Genomic DNA, 17,603 nt, shown 5'->3' with positions numbered 1-17,603 from the left:
AATTGTTTGATTGCAGTAAAATAACTATTAACTAAGTTGAATTAACCATCAATTTACATCAATTCTTGAGACATGTGTTACTTGTGCTAAATACATTCTTTGATTTTGCTTATTCAAAAGAAGCGCTACTGCTGTTGCCATGCAGATAAATTGACTTTACTGACCACATAAGTGGACATTTGATTAAACACAACACTTCCTGTTAGCAGGGGGATCACAGAAAAGCAAATAGGAAGGTTTTCCTTTAGAGGTCGAATCACTAGTGTTTGAAATCAATCCGGGCTACAGTGAAACAAACATTTATACATGCCTTTCTCTATAGATTCTTAAGGCTGTGTAGTCCATAAGTAAATAAAATAAATCTCAAAACTGCAATGTGTCAGTGGATTCTCATATGGTTCAAAGCGGTCACTACGTACAGTACGAGTAAGATATTATAATTCCCAACGTGACCTTTATTGAACTCGATCTTGATGCAGATCAAACCTCGCCTTCTGCTGAACTCTGGGACGTGAGCTGAACCTTCAGGATGTACATTCAGCTCTAAAAGAGCATGAATGATGCATTCATTAATCCATTATCTGCATCCAAGGTCCAATTATAAGGAAAGGGGATGTGACTGTGAGGGGGACTTAAAGAACATCACAGAAAGAGAGAGACAAGAGAAGGACAGATGATACTGTAGGTGGGAGGACAAAGGGAGGAGAGAGTGACATTGACACAGAGGGGAGAGATATTGAGTTCAGAGGTCTCTCTCTCTCTCTCTCTGGCCCAGTTCTGTAACACAATGGTTGTTGAATCACCTGGTTGTAAAGTCACATTGGGGAATTAAAAGAAAAGCTTGTGTTTCTTCTGTTCTTACTAGAGAACAAACTGCTGTCTCTCTTCCAGCGCTTCCCCCCACTGCTCTGATGTTCCTTTAGTCTCAGATAGCGGCACTACACTTCATTTCCCATTCTCTATTGTGCACACGATCACCCTCTCGCTCTCTCTTGTCCTCGCGAACAAACAAAAATACAGACATACAAGCGCACACTTCCTCTCCCCTGACAGCGCGTCTCATGTTTTCCTCTGACTGCCTGCGGTGTCCTGTGAGACGTAAGTGGCTGTCGGGCGTACCGACGGGCCGTTGTGGTGTGAGGCAGTTCTGATTGTTCCAGTGATCCTCTACATGGAGAGTTAGCCCTCTAAGAATACTTAAATGTATAGATTACTGTATTCCTATCGTTCCAGTAAATCCAAAGCTTGGTGTTCATTGTTTTTTACTGGCATTGCATTGCATTGCTATAATATCAACAAACCATGGATAGGAATCTAACAATTCACAGCATTATAGAGTTCGCACATATGCCATCAAAAAAGCTACACTATAGTCAACTACAGAGCAGCGGGGTGAAATGTTCCCGTCATGCACACTGTAGCAGGTGATTCCTTCACACATGTTTTACTTAGGGGTGTCAAAGTTAACTTATCTTTAAGACATTAACACGACTTGCAAGTTTTAGGATGTAGCGGGCTCAGTTTTAAAGCTAGAGTGAAGATACTGGTATTTAATGAAACTAGAAAACCTAATGAATTCATTGGTACCAACCATGTCATACTAGCTTGTCGCAAAAGAGGCTGAATAACGCTCCAAACTCACGCTAATTGTTGGCGAGGAAAAACTGTCATGACCATTTGTAAAGTGGTCGCTTGACCTCTGACCTCTAGATATGTGAATGAAAATGGGTTCTCTGGGTACCCACGAGTCTCCCCTTTACAGACATGCCCACTTTATGATAATCACATGCAGTTTGGGCCAAGTCATAGTCAAGTCAGCACACTGACACACTGACAGCTGTTGTTGTCTGTTGGGCTGCAGTTTGCCATGTTATGATTTGAGCATATTGTTTTATTCTAAATGCAGTACCTGTGAGGGTTTCTGGACAATATTTGTCATTGTTTTGTGTTGTTAATTGATTTACAATAATAAATATTTACATACATTTCCAAAACGCAAGCATATTTACTCACTCCCATGTTGATAAGAGTATTAAATACTTGCCAAATCTCCCTTTAAGGTACATTTTGAAAAAACAAGAAAATAATGAGTCAACTAAGTGTAAAATAGGCTTTTCACGGGACTCAAACCCCCGTCTCCTGGGCAAAAGTCCTGAATTTGACCCGTCCATCCACCACAACATACTCCTCATATGTACTTTGTCGCTCTTTATACTACTACTACTATTACCAAGTGTAAATAGCTGAATAGCTACCGTGTGACTCAGCCGGGTGCAAATAGAAAAATAAATCTGCTGACTGCTGTCACGTCTTTTATTCAATGCTCCCGTCTCATTGCTGGCAATGATATCAGATTCTGAATCTAATGTTTAAAGGCAACGCATTAACCACCAAACATCCATCAGGAGCCCTGCAGACCATCAGCGTCTACCTGATCTGCACTTGATCTACTGCCGCCCTATAATACGTGCAATTACTCTCTAATACATGCAAACTGATTGATTGTCTTAGAGTTACTGTAATGGCAGTAATGGGCAGGGACATAACACAGGCGCCAGTGGTTTTAGTTTCTCTCTGAGGTCGTCTCAATGGATTCGTGGCTGTTTTCTTTTTTTTTTTCCAGTTGTCAAAGCTAAAAGTTATCCCCGTGTGGAATACAGCAGTGTGTGGATTAGTGTCTGCAGGGCTTCTGGAAAAAAAATCAGAGTGTGATTTGAAAAAGATCAGAAAATCAATACTCGCAGAGCATACAGTACAAGAGAGAATAAACATGTTTTTATTTAAACTACGCGTTGTGCATGAAAGGCTGCTAGATTTATGCTGACTCGGGTGTCATTGCACACTTAATATCTGACCTATTTCCACGCTGTGTTCTATTCCGGTGCAGTGCAGGGATATATCTAACCTGAGACACCCTGACGTGAGGGTTTCCATCTTTGTCTTTGCCCTTCTTCTATCTGCAGTGTGTGTGTGTGGTCCCAGAGGAGGGAAAAGGGCGAGGATGGTCACCAGCGCTGAAGTCTACAAGATGTGCATGATGGTAGATCATCGTGTCAGGGAGAGCAGGGGGAGGGAGGAGGTGAGGGAGGGAGCTTATGCTAACTAATACGCACATGGCATGGGGTAGAACGGGCGGGGATGTGGGTGTGTGTGTTGTGGGGAGAGACTTGCACTGATGAGAGGTCAAGGCAAGTGTCCTTGCCTGCCTATCAACTGCACTCTACAGGGATTAGACAAACTCTCTACCACTTCCCACACGCTTGCAGTACCGCCGTACGCCACCAAGGGGAGCTCTGAATCTGTGATGATTCCTTAGACGTACCCACTCCTCCCCCCTTCTCTCCTCTCTCTTGGCGGAGAGTCCCTATCACCTCACCTAATTCTGTCTGCTTCATTTTATCCCGCACAAAGCTGACAAATTCATAGGTTTTGTTGAGGAAGACGGCGAATACACACACACGCACACGCATACAGATGGAGGGAGAGTAGGAGAGAGAGGCTTGTGAGAGCTCACAGGCTTTACTTATTTTGGTGCTTACTGATGCAGCAGCAGATATATGCATGATGTTGCAGGACCCATTAAGAACAACAGACAGAGAGTGGATGAGACTTGGGAGACCACTGGGGCTGTACGATAACCTCAGCTGGAATCCAACGCCTTGTCTTGTAGACTGCAGGCTATTCTGAATGCAAGATATCATGTTAGCTCCGATGGGAAGAGGAGTGGAAAACATAGTGAGAGAGTGCGTCTGTGTGAGTGCACTGTTTACATTTGTAGTTAGAAATTAGATGACTTATTTAACAGTATGTTAAATGCGTGTTGATGGTTTGTCTATTGTCAATATACATGGTAACACATGATCTGAAGGAAGAAGGGCATTGTTGCATGCTTCAAGTAGTTAGTTAAAAATAATAATGGACTTAATTAAGTCAAACTTTTCCTTATCTTTGGAGTGATGTGAATGTATTTGGAAACTATACAGGGTTTGGGCAAAATAAATGTAAATGTAATGTAAATTCAACTCCGGACATGTTTTGAAGGTGTAGTCTGTAGCGTATTTGTACTGGACAGCATCACATTGTGAGGTGTTCCCATTGTTTTATCCACCCTCTGTAAGCTCTCAACAAATCATACTTGCATAACATGCACAGTATATGTCCTGTTAACTGCCAAATCCATCTCTCAGTTATATAGATTTAACATGCACAGAATAATGGTATTGTTCTTCAGTTTACCCTAGTCATTAAGCACATTATTTAGAAATGTGCAACCATGTGCAGCAGCATGGTTTTACCCTAATGATCAAAATAATGTGTTAAAATATGTAACGCATTTCTCAACTAGTCACACTAACGTTTTTGTTCCTTTATTTCTATCAATTAATCAATATATAAAACCAGAAAAAGACCAAAAGTCATTTATTTGATTGACTAATTATTAAGTTATGTGAAGGAAAGAAAGACAACAAGCGTGAATTCATAATAGCTGTGACCACATATGCCACTCCCATTGTCACGCCCCCTTTTTTGCCTATTGGCATGAACACAAACACGCACCTTCAAATATGCTGCTTTATGCAAATGTATGTATATATTTATTATTGGAAATCAATTAACAACACCAAACAATGACAGATATTGTCCAGAAACCCTCACAGGTACTGCATTTAGCATAAAACATATGCTCAATTCATAACATTGCAAACTGCAGCCCAACAGGCAACAACAGCTGTCAGTGTGTCAGTGTGCTGACTTGACTATGACTTGCCCCAAAACTGCATGTGATTATCATAAAGTGGGCATGTCTGTAAAGGGGAGACTCGTGGGTACCCATAGAACCCATTTACATTCACATATCTTGAGGTCAGAGGTCAAGGGACCCCTTTGAAAATGGACGTGGCGGTTTTTCCTCACCAAAATTTAGCCTAACTTTGGAGCGTTATTTAACCTCCTTCATGGTACCGATGGATTCATTTGTTTTTTCTAGTTTCATATGATACCAGTATCTTCACTCTAGCTTTAACCATTAATCACAATGAATCACGTTATATTGCATTAACTTTGACAGCCCTAGTATTCATATGGAAATTCAGAATCAAGTGATTTAACTTCGGACAGAGGATTAGATGACTTACTTCTCCTTACTTGATCTTAAATGCAAATTCTAGTTAACTACTGTGTTCAAAACAATGTTTAACAGTATTGTGCATGTACCATTTAGTAACAAGTAGTACTGGTATTGCTCCAAAATGATTCAAATTTAGATATCTATCTGATTTTCCCAGCAGAATCAGCTAAAGCGTATTTTATTGTAAATGCCGGTACAGACAGACAGGCGGCACATCGATGGGTAGACGTACAGGCAGATAATAGTGTCTCTGTTTAGTACACATGCATGTGCATGTGTTTCGTACTTGCCTAATGGCCATTATGGTGCAGTTGCCTTTAGGTGGGTTGGCTCATGCTGTAAATCTTTAAAAAAGCGTGCACGCTTCCCAAACTCATTAAGCTATAGTCTCACTCTGCTGATCACACATGTCTCCACAGCAGAACATATTTCATCCCCACCATGTGTACGTGTGTGTCAGTGAGTGCATGACCATTTGCTCTTATCCTGCAACTACAGCTCCGCAACTCATGGACTATTTCGATGTCTAAGTCACCACGCTGAAAATATATACTATTATTATTGCAATATGACAGAAATTGCAGAGTCTGGTTGGCATGGAAATATGTCCCAATAATTTACCAGCACTTAGTTCACAGAGAGAATCACTTTGCTCTCAGGTTGTCCTTCTTCAGTGTCTAAAAGAACAACAGCTTGGCACACACAAAGAAGCTGATGTACCATCTTTGTGTTAATGCATTCACATCAGGCTTTTTTTTGCATTCGTGGGCCGCTTACAATGCCCATTATTAGGTCTGACAAGCCATTCATTCCAATTACAATTACCCCCCCCCAAAAAAATGTGAAGAAGTAAGCACGGCGAGTGTAAGTGAAATTGATTGTATCTCACTGCTGGTAACTGCAACTGCCAATTGATGACCTGGCGCGTCCAGGAGAGTGGACTGCATGTACTTATACGTAGTACGTTGCTGTGCATGTGTGTTTGTGTGTATGAAAGAACAAAGTAGATGGGACAAGCACAGGGACAGGCCGACTCACGCGCACACGTCCGGGTTGCTGGGGCTCTTTGGTTTTCCATTAGCTCCGATTAAAGGTTTGTAAAGATGTGTTGGGTAATTTGTTCAGAAAGGGTTTAAGTGCATTGTCACCTTTGATAAATTAGGGTGCATTCCTTTTGTGTAGCCGGGTACATTATGTGCATACATACCGAGCAGAGCACTTTCTGCACTTGCTCGTTAATAACAGCACAAAACAATGCCCTCGATAACACCTTAAACGTGCATAGTTGTCTTTGAATGCATTATGATGTATATTAACTAGTGTTGTCACGATACAGAGATTCTGACTGCCTAAATATCTCGATACCGATGCTGAAATGACAAAAATCTAAAACATCAGGAAAAGTAACTGACATAACAAAGAACGTTTTTTATTAATTAAAAATGTTTAAATGTAAAAATGTATGAATTAAAAACAATTGAATGGTATGCATTAATCTGATGATACTTACGTTTATGTGATTTCTGTGATAGTTAATTTTATATTTGCATTTATTTTTGATAATGCACACATATTTACATTTCATCTGTATTCTTATTTCTATTTTTCATATAACTTATCTAGGTTTATACATGTTTTTATTCTAAAATGGAACAACTGTAATTTCCCTCTGGGATCAATAAAGTATTTCTGATTCTGATATCACTTATTAAACAGCGTTTAAGTTATTTTTTTTTTTTTTGTAAAATAGCGCCTCCGCTGGTGTATTAGTAACAGTTAAGGTGGAGAGTGGTACTGCAGCATGCAAGAAGAAGAGAGGCTTCCAAAAGTTACTCTCACCGTTACAGAGACACACGGTACAGTACTACTTTAACATGTGGTCTTTGGTAGATTATGTGTTTGCCGAATTACAAGAGATGCTTGGATAGATTCAGAGAAGATGGTTAATCTAATGTTATCGGTACATTTGATCAGTAATTAGAGCCGCGTTGTTATTTCCTTGTTTTTTTAAGGGAGTTCTGCTGATAGAGACACCAGCTCAGAGCGGGACTGTGCAGCCGGCGAGAGATTCATGATAATCTTCTTTTCAGCTTCACTTGTGTACTCCATCCTTCTGGTTATCACTACAGTTTATTTTTTGACCGCTTGCTCCCGCCAGCAGCAAAGTTATAACTTCCTGCTCCCGCGGGATCCCGATCCTAATGGCGTCATCTAAAGCAGATTGTTACTAATAAAACGGGGTGTCGTACCGTTATTAACGGCAGGGTATCACAATACCTTTGTAGTGACGGTATACCGTGCAACATTAATATTAACAATAATCGTACTTAGATTGGGATTATAGTCTCATTTTCATTTTGGACTGTGTTGTATTTTTCACATTTTGCCTTTAAGCGACCTTTAAATATGAAGGTGAGATGGATCTTTGGTTATATTAGAAAAAACAGCAGCAGCCTTCTGTTCAATGTCAACCTAGAGAAAAAGAAACTTCTGTTAGGGTGGGTAGCAGCAGAGGAGAGAAGGAAGGTGAGACAAACACTCCCTGTGTGCTCAGAGAGAAAAGACGTAAAAGACGGAGAGTCAAATAAAGCGGCAGAGATAGGGCGAGTGGCAGACAGAGGCACCACTCCGGCTGCGGTGGCCCTGGATTACACGGGCCGTGTTTACCTGGCGCAGGTTGCGGGTGACGCGCACGTCATGCCAGGCGTTGTCGTTGAACTTGCCGTTGACGGGCTCCACCAGGGCCTCGAACGCCCCCGAGCCCAGGTTGATGACCAGCCAGACGGCGCCGCTCTTCAGGGACAGGTTCACGTAGTCCGCCGACTTGCCGGTGTGCAGCATGAGGCCGTTGCGCTGCAGCGTGCGGAAGGAGAGCGTGATCTCGTCGGTGCTGCTCTGGATGGGCGTCAGCGACAGGTCGTAGCAGAAGAACTCGTTGCCCTTGAAGGTGGCTACTGACTCTTCCTTACCTGGAGAAAAAAGAAGAGAAGAAACAGAAAGGTGAGTTAACGAATGCAGGATTACACCAATAGTATGTCCTAAAAATGCGCGGAGGGGATCATGGAAACTTTACAGTGCAAAAATAACATTTGTTTTAGTTAACAAATCAATTAACTGCACATAGTATCCCGGAACATAGACCACCGTCAGTGTAGGGTGGTGTATCTGCCGTGGAATAACAGAGCGGTATGAGAGAAAACAGCAGAGAAACTCTAACAGGAGAATCCCAAACAGAAAGGGAAGAAGAAAAAGGTGTTGACAACTTTGCTAATGCCTGTCAGTCCGTCTGCAGCACACGGCCTCGTTCCACTGCGGGGAGCTTCGTTCACACGCTACCAGTCAAAACAGCCAGTTTGTACAATGGACACATGTCAAACAGAAGCCTAACAGCCTAACAGGAGGACGCGGTGTGCATCTGTCAGGAGCTGAACGAACACCTGCAGCTGTCACAACAGAAAGTACCGCCGCAACAAAACGCACAACAGTGACACCTCAATCACCCGAGTCAAAGTGTGGACGCTGGAGCCAGTGAGCATGAGAATGGCTTTTATCTGGTTCTCCATATTAGATTTACATACTGTCTACTTTTATTTATCCGTTCTACTGGTGTATGCTTCATTTTTTGGAACATATCCCGTCCTTACCCCCTGGGTCGCATGACTTTTGCTACTCAATGTCCTGCAGGATCAATAGAGTTGTATACATCAGATCGGTAATACATCATCCAGAGTAGGCTTGCATGACCACGCCCTCTTTTGGGGGAAAACAATCATTTGTCCCTCATAGACGGTAACAGAGTAAACAGAAGATGTCTCCAAACTTCTACTTTAAACAAACCGGTAACAGTAATAACGCTATGTTGAAGAGTTGCTGTGTAGTTGGTTGCAGAAACAATAAATCCAAAAACGCTGATCTCTGATTTGTTCCTCTGCCGTGTCCTAAAAAAGATGTAATAGAGGGGCTCTATGGCTCCAAGCTATAGACCAGACCAGCATGGCTTTATGGATCCAAGCTATAGACCAGACCAGCATGGCTTTATGGATCCAAGCTATAGACCAGACCAGCATGGCGTCATCGCCGAGGCTGCGCTCCCTTTTGGGGGAAAGAAACTCACTGTCACCGGAGAGAAAATGATGAAAAGCTGTTGTGTAGCGGGTTAACTGAGGCTTTCACACTGAGATTAGAGGCACATACGTCACTTGAATATTCACTGTCAGTGTGCTAAATGGCTAAATGATGCTGGTGACAGTGACTCGCATGGCTAGCTAACATTAGCTGAGTGATATAATCATACATACACGTTGTATGTAAACTAAATCTCAGACTATAGATCAAACAGTTGGCTATTAACACATTGGTTATCTACAGATAACACTTAGCCTAACAGGACTAATCAAATATGTAGAGATGTCTGGATAAGTAATATCTGGCCACTGTGTTGGACGGGGGAAGACTGAAGGGACATGGCGGCGATCAACCTTCATTTATTAATGTATAGCAAACGCTCAGGTTCAGACAAGGTCGTGTGCATAACGTGTATAAAATGAACGTTTATATTACAAGAGATACATGCATATGAATTTATCAAAATTACAATCCAAACATACGTGAAATTGCATTGAAGTCTATGGGATCTTAGGTTTTCTTTCCCCCCAAAAGGGGGCGTGGTCTGGACTTTTTGCGAAGTACCCGTATGTATCTTAAATATATATAATAGCAAAACAAGTACAAAAGCATATAATGCATGGTACAAATCAGCAGCTTCTTGGGAACAAAAAGATCTTTGGTAAATGCACAGATGCGCACAACAGCACCAATAACATCAAGACCTCTCAACTCTCAAACGACTCTTCCCCACTCAGCGTTTATACAAATCAACTGGTTTCGCAGCATGAACTGCGATCTGAAGTGACACCCCGCTTCCTGTGTTCATTTGCCCCTCCTCACCTCCGTCTCCCTGGTGGGGCCAGATTGAAGAATCATCCTCAGGTAATGAGGTTTAGGGCTGAAGCAGGGAAGAGAATAGGTGAGGGGGGGGCAGCAAACTCAAACCGCCAAGAGGGCCCCCCTCCCCCGTACGGGTGCATCATCAAATCTAGTTTATCCTGAAGTTCCATTACAGTGAGATCGCACCGAGAGCTCGGTGCATTTCCCCCTGGGGAGCGAGGCCGGGGCCGGCTGGAGGGGGTGGTCCGTCGGTAGACAGATTGAAAGCCAAATTTCATGAGCGAGCGAGTTCGCCACGGGAGCAATCTCAGGTGAGAGGAGAGGAGTGGGGATGGATAATAGTGTGTCCATGCCAGAGCTGTGCACTTTGTACTGAGATATGACCATGGACAGTCCAACGTGTGGTCGCCTACAGGAGGCGAGGTTGATTAGTATTTCATTAACACCAAGTTAAGGAATACAATCAGAACAGTGGGATCTGCATTAGCATTTATCACAGTCTCTGTAACATCCAGCATCATAGTGCTACTTTGAGAGGGCACATACAGTGAGAGGGGACATCTCTTTGCAAAAAACCCTACTTTGAGAATCAATACAGTACATAACATACAAATACAAACAAACATAATATTGCAATACTGGATATTTTCTTACACCCCTAATAGAAGTCATATGACAAGGAAACAAATCAAAGCTACAGGAAGAGGCATAAATAATGCTGTGTTAAAGGTACAGTGTGAAGGATTTGGCAGCATCTAGTGGTGTGGTTGCAGATTGCAACCAACTGAAAAGCCCTTCGCTCACTCCTCCATTTCCAAGACTGCGGTAGCGTGAGCCACCGAGTGCAAACGAGGGCTGGCGATACCACGGTTTTGCACTCTGCACCACACGTTAATGCAGGTTCACAAGTGTGTCGGAGAACTACGGTGGCCTTCAGGTAACGTAAACATGTGAAAGTCTCTCTAGAGCCAGTGTTTGGTTTGTCTGTTCTGAGGGACTCAGTGAAGAGGACCCGCTCCCTATGTAGATATGAAGGACTCAGCTAACATAACTATTATTAGTTTCAGGTGATTATACACTAATGAAAACATAGTTCTGAATATTATATCATGCTAATTGATCCCCCGAAATGTCACACACTGTTCCTTTAAGTGCCACACTAACTGCTGTGCTTCTGGGACGTTAAAGGAGATGATGGAGCTCACTTTGAGACAAACAGACAGTTAGTATTTTGTCTTTATGAAACCTTTATTTAACAAGGTAATTCCCATTGATATGACAAAATCTGTTTTCTAAGGGAGCCCTGGCCAAGATAGCAACAATGCAGTGTTTCAAACAACCGACATAATATGGGAAAAAAAACATGAAGTGAGGGACGAACGGCATCCAGACAGAGACAGCAACTTAAAAGAGCTTTTTGACTGAAATCGAAATTCAGAGAAAACCTCAACTGAAGTGTGAATTGTTATCGGAAAAAAAAAGGCATCAAAGGAGGAATAGAAAGAGATGAAGGGGAAAAATGACACGAACGGAAGAGAAAAAAAAAGTAAATCCCCCCAGGAGCAGCCTCCTGGCGGCGCCGGCGTTGCTGATGTAGGAAGAACAAAAGCGGAGCAAATGGACCACGGCGACCATTTTCAATTATGTATTAAGTTGGACCCCCTCCCAAAGTACGGGCTGTTTAACGGTAAGCAACAAACAGCTTTTGATTGCTTCCGCGAGCTCAGCGAGATGGAGCCGCATGCAATGGAGAAACACGTTTTTGCAAATGTAAAAACTTTCTTTTGTTTATGTCTGCTAAATGAATAGAAGGCTGAGAGGAGGAGATAAAGACGGAGAGGATCAGGGGCAGGGAAGGACGAAGGGGGGGACGGTTTTCACTGTTGCACCCGTCAGTCTGGCCACAACAACAACAACAATATCCTTTGATAAAGTATTGTAAAATGAGTTGTGTGATTCCATATAACGAGTTCCCAGTATCTCCTGTTTGCTCCAGGAAGTCGCTGTTCCTCCTCCGCACTACTCTCTCCCAGTTTCCCCAGGAGAGAGAAGAGGATCACTTCAGCCCCGGCTTTCAAGACACGTAAACTAATACAAGGAATGACTACTCTGAGAACACTTCAGCTCCATTGGATATGTGCTCATCGCTATACATCCGTTTCTCCTCTTACATCTGCCGCACATCTCTATCTCATCCCCTCGCTCCCGTGGTAGCACTTTTGTGATTACAAGCACACACACACACACACACACACACACTCGGAGGAGCGGTATACGCTTTTCACTCAGATCAAATCTCTTTCCATAAAGCCCAAGAGCCGACGCCGTAGCCAGAGGTAAGACAAGACACACAAGCACGCAGCAGAGACTTAAGTGCTGTCAAGGTCTCAATTAACCTCGCAGAAGGCCCTGACTACATTACAGAAATGACTCATTTGAAATTTAGCCACCCGTAATAGCATCTTTATTATTAATTAAATGGTGAGTTCCTCTGGTGTTTCGTTTCATCGGTGGACGGACCTTTAGTGCTGGGTGTTTTTAGGGGTCAAACATTATACTCCCCGTGTCTAGACAAAGCAATCTAACCAACAATCGCTTCATGACTAAGCAGCCGTAATGAAGTGTTTATCGTCTGCCCACATGTATCCTTCAGCGAGCCTTTCATGACGCTCGCACTTCAGGCCGCCTCTCCTACGCGCCAGATTCACAAGTTCAGTGGCCTCAGAAATGTACCGATGCAAATGCAGAGTACAAAGAGGTAAACACAGACTGAAGGATTCTGCTGGTGCCAATACTTCTGCTGAATGGGATGAGACAAACTGGTACTGTACAAGGGTGTAATCAATGTAATCAATGGTCAACGACCCAATATCATCGATGTGAAAACATCAATACGATACGCCTTTATTTTGAAATTATCATGGCACGTCTTTGTCACCATTTCTGTCCATGTGCACCTTCAGAGCCCAGTAATACAATGTCAAATCATATTTTAGTTTCCATTTGTAAGTTGATATAAATGAAACTAATTTAGGGCTGTCAGTCAATTAAAATATTGAATCTTGATTAATCGCATGATTGTCCATAGGTAATCATGATTAATCACAAATTAATCACATTTGTATCTGTTCAAAATGTACCTTAAAGGGAGATTTGTAAAGTATTTAATACTAGTATCAACATGTGAGTGGGCAAACTTGCTGCTTTATGGAAATGTTTTCTAGTTCCATATGATAGCATCAAAACTGAGCCCACTACAACCTCCGAAAGATCGATTACGTTAATGTGTTGAAGGAGTTAGTGGCAAATTCACATTATTATTATCGCGTTAACTTTGACAGCCCCAAACTGATTTTGTTAAATGGGTATATGATATCGTCTCACATCGATCGCAGGCCCCTGAATTGTCAAAATCGTATCGTGGCAGATCAACATAATTGTGATGAAACTTGTGATTTGCACCCCCAAAGCACAGCTCTTTCTGAAATATCTTAACAATAACCCCCGCACCCTCACCGGCTCTTGAAGTGCTGATACCTAGCTGATTTCTCTGGAAGACAAAATAACATTTCAACTCAGGAATCAGTACAACATCACACCACCTTGTTTCACTCCTAAGTCTGATGTGACATGCCTCCATACCCATGTCAGATCAGACGTCTGAAATTCTAAATGGGCACCTTCATACCTGTCCGATCTCCTTAAACGTCAGCTGTGCTCTCAGTCTGTCCCCAGACTTAACAAGAAGTCAGCAGGCCTTTCCCCCATCATCCCCCCATTCCTCTGGAATAACCTCCCTGCTGATATCAGACAGTCTGATTCCGTGGATGCCTTTTAAATCTTGCCGACAAGAATATTGTAAACTTTCTGAAAACATCTTTCTAACCTTCTGTTTGTCTGCGTCCCACAAGCACACAAGCTTCCAAGCTATGTGCTTCTCTCTCTCTCTCTCTATTCCCTCCTCCCTGTCCTCTCCTTTCACTCAGGCTTCTCTGCGTCAGACCATCAGCCACGCTGGGACTTTTCTCCCCTGACTGTCGGTGCCTCGTTCCAGATGTTTGGATCTGAATCTCCATCCCTCAGGGAGATTCAGCCTCTTCTCTCGTGTCTTTGGCGACACGTGAAGTTTCTTTTTACCCTTCTGCCTTTATACGCTATACAAAATAGATTCAATAACCTCAACTGCCACTGCCACCTCTGTCACAATCATACTCTCAGCACTAGCTAAGCACTTTGCTGCAGTCGTTGTGTCAAGCTTGCACTCTGCAACTCCTGGCCTTCATTGTTCTGAAATGAGTGGAATCAATGGCATTGACTTGGACCCACACACACACATATTGTACCTATATAGTCCCACTATAGTTTAAATTGAGAGCCACAAGCAAAGTATGAATATCAGGATGTGTAAATAAATACGCTATCTGGCTTCCCTGCGACGGCAACGCCATGAATTATGATCTACTGCTATTAATAACAAGTGTCCCCACTCTGGAAAAAACACAGCATCATAAATGGTGATATAATGCCATGAGAACACAAATGCAATCTGTGTTTGTCAATGCAGCCCCAAAAGTGCCATTTTAGGCTGTTCTTTTGTTGGATATTACAGTAATAAAAGTGCAGTGCAGCATGTGTTATTAAATTGGATCCAGCCCAGACTGAGCGAGAGAGAGCGAGAGAGCAGGTTTAATAAGATGAGCTGCATGAATAGCTCCATCCAAACTTGTGTGGCGCATTAGTCAACGCATAATGAACCTTAACATACTGCTTTTGGGCCGATTGGATTACATATTGGGAGTAATTAGGTAGTTTTGGGAGAATTAGAAAAGCCGGAATGGAATAAGACAAGTGTGTGTGAAAACATCCAACATCTAGATGACCACATGCTGGCAAATCCACTCGTCACATCACATTACCTCGCTGTTCTTACACGCGCGCACGTACGTACAAACACACGCACATGTGCATATGCAGTCACCCTCTATTAGCTACCGACGAGTCCCATCCGCCCCGCAGAGAGAGTATCAGACAGCTTTAGAGAGACGATTCAGCAGCGAGATGAGAGAGCGGTTGGAAATGTATGGGGCATATAAAAAGCTTTGATGCTGCTTTTTGGATCAAACAGGCCTGCTGGGTCCACAGACGCCGGATACTGTCCTGTGCTAGCTCAGAGGCATATGCAAAATGCCTGAGAACTGTTGTTTGCTTATTAAATGCTTGGCCAGTGGTAAAGAACTTGCACAGACGCTTGCAAAAAAATAAAACTACGCACCGCATAAGTAAATAAACAGACACTTAGGAATATACCAACTCAACTCCTAAGCATTGATAAAGAGCTCTGGCACACATACTGTACAACACATCCCTCTTATATCCACTGCTGCTTTGCATGCCGCAAACTAAAGGATAGAGATTAAGAGTACTAAAAAACAGCCGATTAAACTGTTGTCAGGCTATTAAAAAGGCGCATAGCCCCATAGATGTGGGTCAATAGGGGCCTTCTACTCCCTCTAGTAGGTTTTATCATCTATTCACATGGTAGATCACCGAAAAAAGTATAAAAGAGCACGACAGTGACCTCTAGCAACTAGACTAGTGTTTTTTTTTCACCTAAACCTAAAGAAGTTGTAGTTTTATTGCCTAAACTAACATTTTTTCTTTGCCTAAACCTAAATAAGTTGTAGTTTTATTGCCTAACCCTAAATAAGTCGTAGTTTTATTGCCTAAACTTAAGTTTTTTTTTGCCTAAACCTAAATAAGTTGTAGGTTTGTTGCCTAAACACAACTATTTATGTTTCGCCTAAACCTAAATAAGTTGTAGATTTATTGTCTAACCTTAAAGAAGTTGTGGTTTTATTGCCTGAACATTACTTTTTTTTTGCCTAAACCTTAAGTTGTATTTTTATTTCCTAAACCTAAAGAAGCCTTTCTGTTTGTGTTCAAAACATTTAATTTGGTTTTGCAACATCTCAGAACGTATTGCTTTTAAGTTTCACTTTTACAGCGTAGTAGGTGTAGTAGGCCCCTATTGACCCAAATCTATGGTGTGTATAGTGACTGATAACGCCTATTTAATAGCCTAATAACAGCTGAATCCGGTGCAGAACAAAAAAGAAAGAAAGAAAGAGGACAATGACCAAGGAGAATCAAAAAAGAAGAGAGGACGAGGCAATGCAGATTCATGAAAAGTAGGGCGAGTGTCAGAGGGTGGGGTGCTGAGAAACTGCTGAGGTGGGACGGTTGATCGATTGTTCAGATCTCCGTGCCCCCTCCCAGCTTTGTGTTTCACTCCTCATGGATTTTACCTTCGTCGTCTCCCTCACACATAAATCTGAACTGTCAGCCTCGCTCAACAAAAACATACGTGGTATTCTAAGCTCGGACAAAAGACAATGATTTACTCCCTTGGCGACAAACAGTCTTTCAAAAGATGCTGTGTACTGGGCTGGGTCATCCTAAAGATAGCAACGGACTGTATGTCACCAGAAAGGTATGTATGCTTAATATACTACCATACAAAATGTAGATCCTATAGATGGATACAACTGTCTTTATCTGCTACTCCTATCTCTATTTCACCCCCCCATGTTCAGCCCTGACCTGGCCGGTGACACTGATCGAGTTACCTGCATTGGTAATCTGTGGATACATTTATGGATCTCTGCCTGCAGTCTCTTGGAGAACCATTGGCACAAGGCTGAAATAGAGGAGCATTGTTCCTACCACCAATCCCCTGGACTGTCTTTTCTCTGCACAGCTGGTGATTACTGTACGTATCGATCCGTGCGCTGATTGCACCGCTGTAATGAAGGAGCTATAATTCGCTGTCTGCCCAGCTCATTTGCTGGAGGCTAACATTCTTTGTTGCACTAACCATTCCCCCCCAACTTAAGAGGTGCTTGTTGAGTCATAGTGAATGTGCTATCACACCATCTGCAGTGCATCTTTTTGTTCTAAGGGATGCTGCCAGACGAGCAGGAGTGTCAATATCAGCCGTCCGCAGTGAGGTAATGTACGAGAACATTCACGTTGTCTCCGTTGCTTTCTTTTCTTTAACATCTTGAGCCTTACAGAGTCTGGGTGAGCCAGGTTCTGGAACGGTAGAGCCTCACATTTCCTGGACATTACACAGGTGGATAAAGAGCTACAGGATTCAGAGAGAGTATTTTTTATCATAAGAGGTGGAGATTCATTGAGGTAGTGCGGTAGGAACTCTTCTAGAAAAGTTAGAGGGAACATTTAACTATAAAGTAAGGAATCTCAAGGACCGTTCATTTAATCAACGTCACACCTGGTGGGTGTATTGCTGGGGACCCAAGGACGTGCAGTGTCAAAGTTGGACATTGACACGAGCCCCCGATCTCACTGCAAGCAGCAATACCAGGAGGCTACCGGGAGCAACGCAACCGGCGGGCTCCAAACGGGAACGCAAAACCAGAAAATATTCAAATTTAAGAAGCTGGAATCAGAAATGTTGGACTATCTTTCTTTAAATAATCGATAATCAAAATAGTTGTTGATTAATTTA

General features: G+C 42.6%; 1 protein-coding gene across 14 annotated transcripts in view; it reads right to left on the bottom strand.

Annotated features, from left to right (window-relative positions):
* The window catches only part of nrxn2b (neurexin 2b), a 795,015-nt gene that overhangs the window by 459,056 nt on the left and 318,356 nt on the right, over positions 1 to 17,603 (bottom strand). For all 14 annotated transcript variants that reach the window (XM_074624795.1, XM_074624794.1, XM_074624809.1 and 11 more), the window contains one exon: positions 7,796 to 8,097. In XM_074624795.1, the coding sequence (XP_074480896.1) occupies positions 7,796 to 8,097 (302 nt within the window). The remainder of the gene's footprint in view (positions 1 to 7,795; positions 8,098 to 17,603) is intronic.

This window comes from Sebastes fasciatus, chromosome 22 (assembly GCF_043250625.1).
Source record: "Sebastes fasciatus isolate fSebFas1 chromosome 22, fSebFas1.pri, whole genome shotgun sequence".
In the NCBI taxonomy this organism is placed as follows: Eukaryota; Metazoa; Chordata; class Actinopteri; order Perciformes; family Sebastidae; genus Sebastes; species Sebastes fasciatus.
Note: the sequence above shows the minus strand (reverse complement) of the source record. Positions and strands in the feature narration are given on the sequence as shown.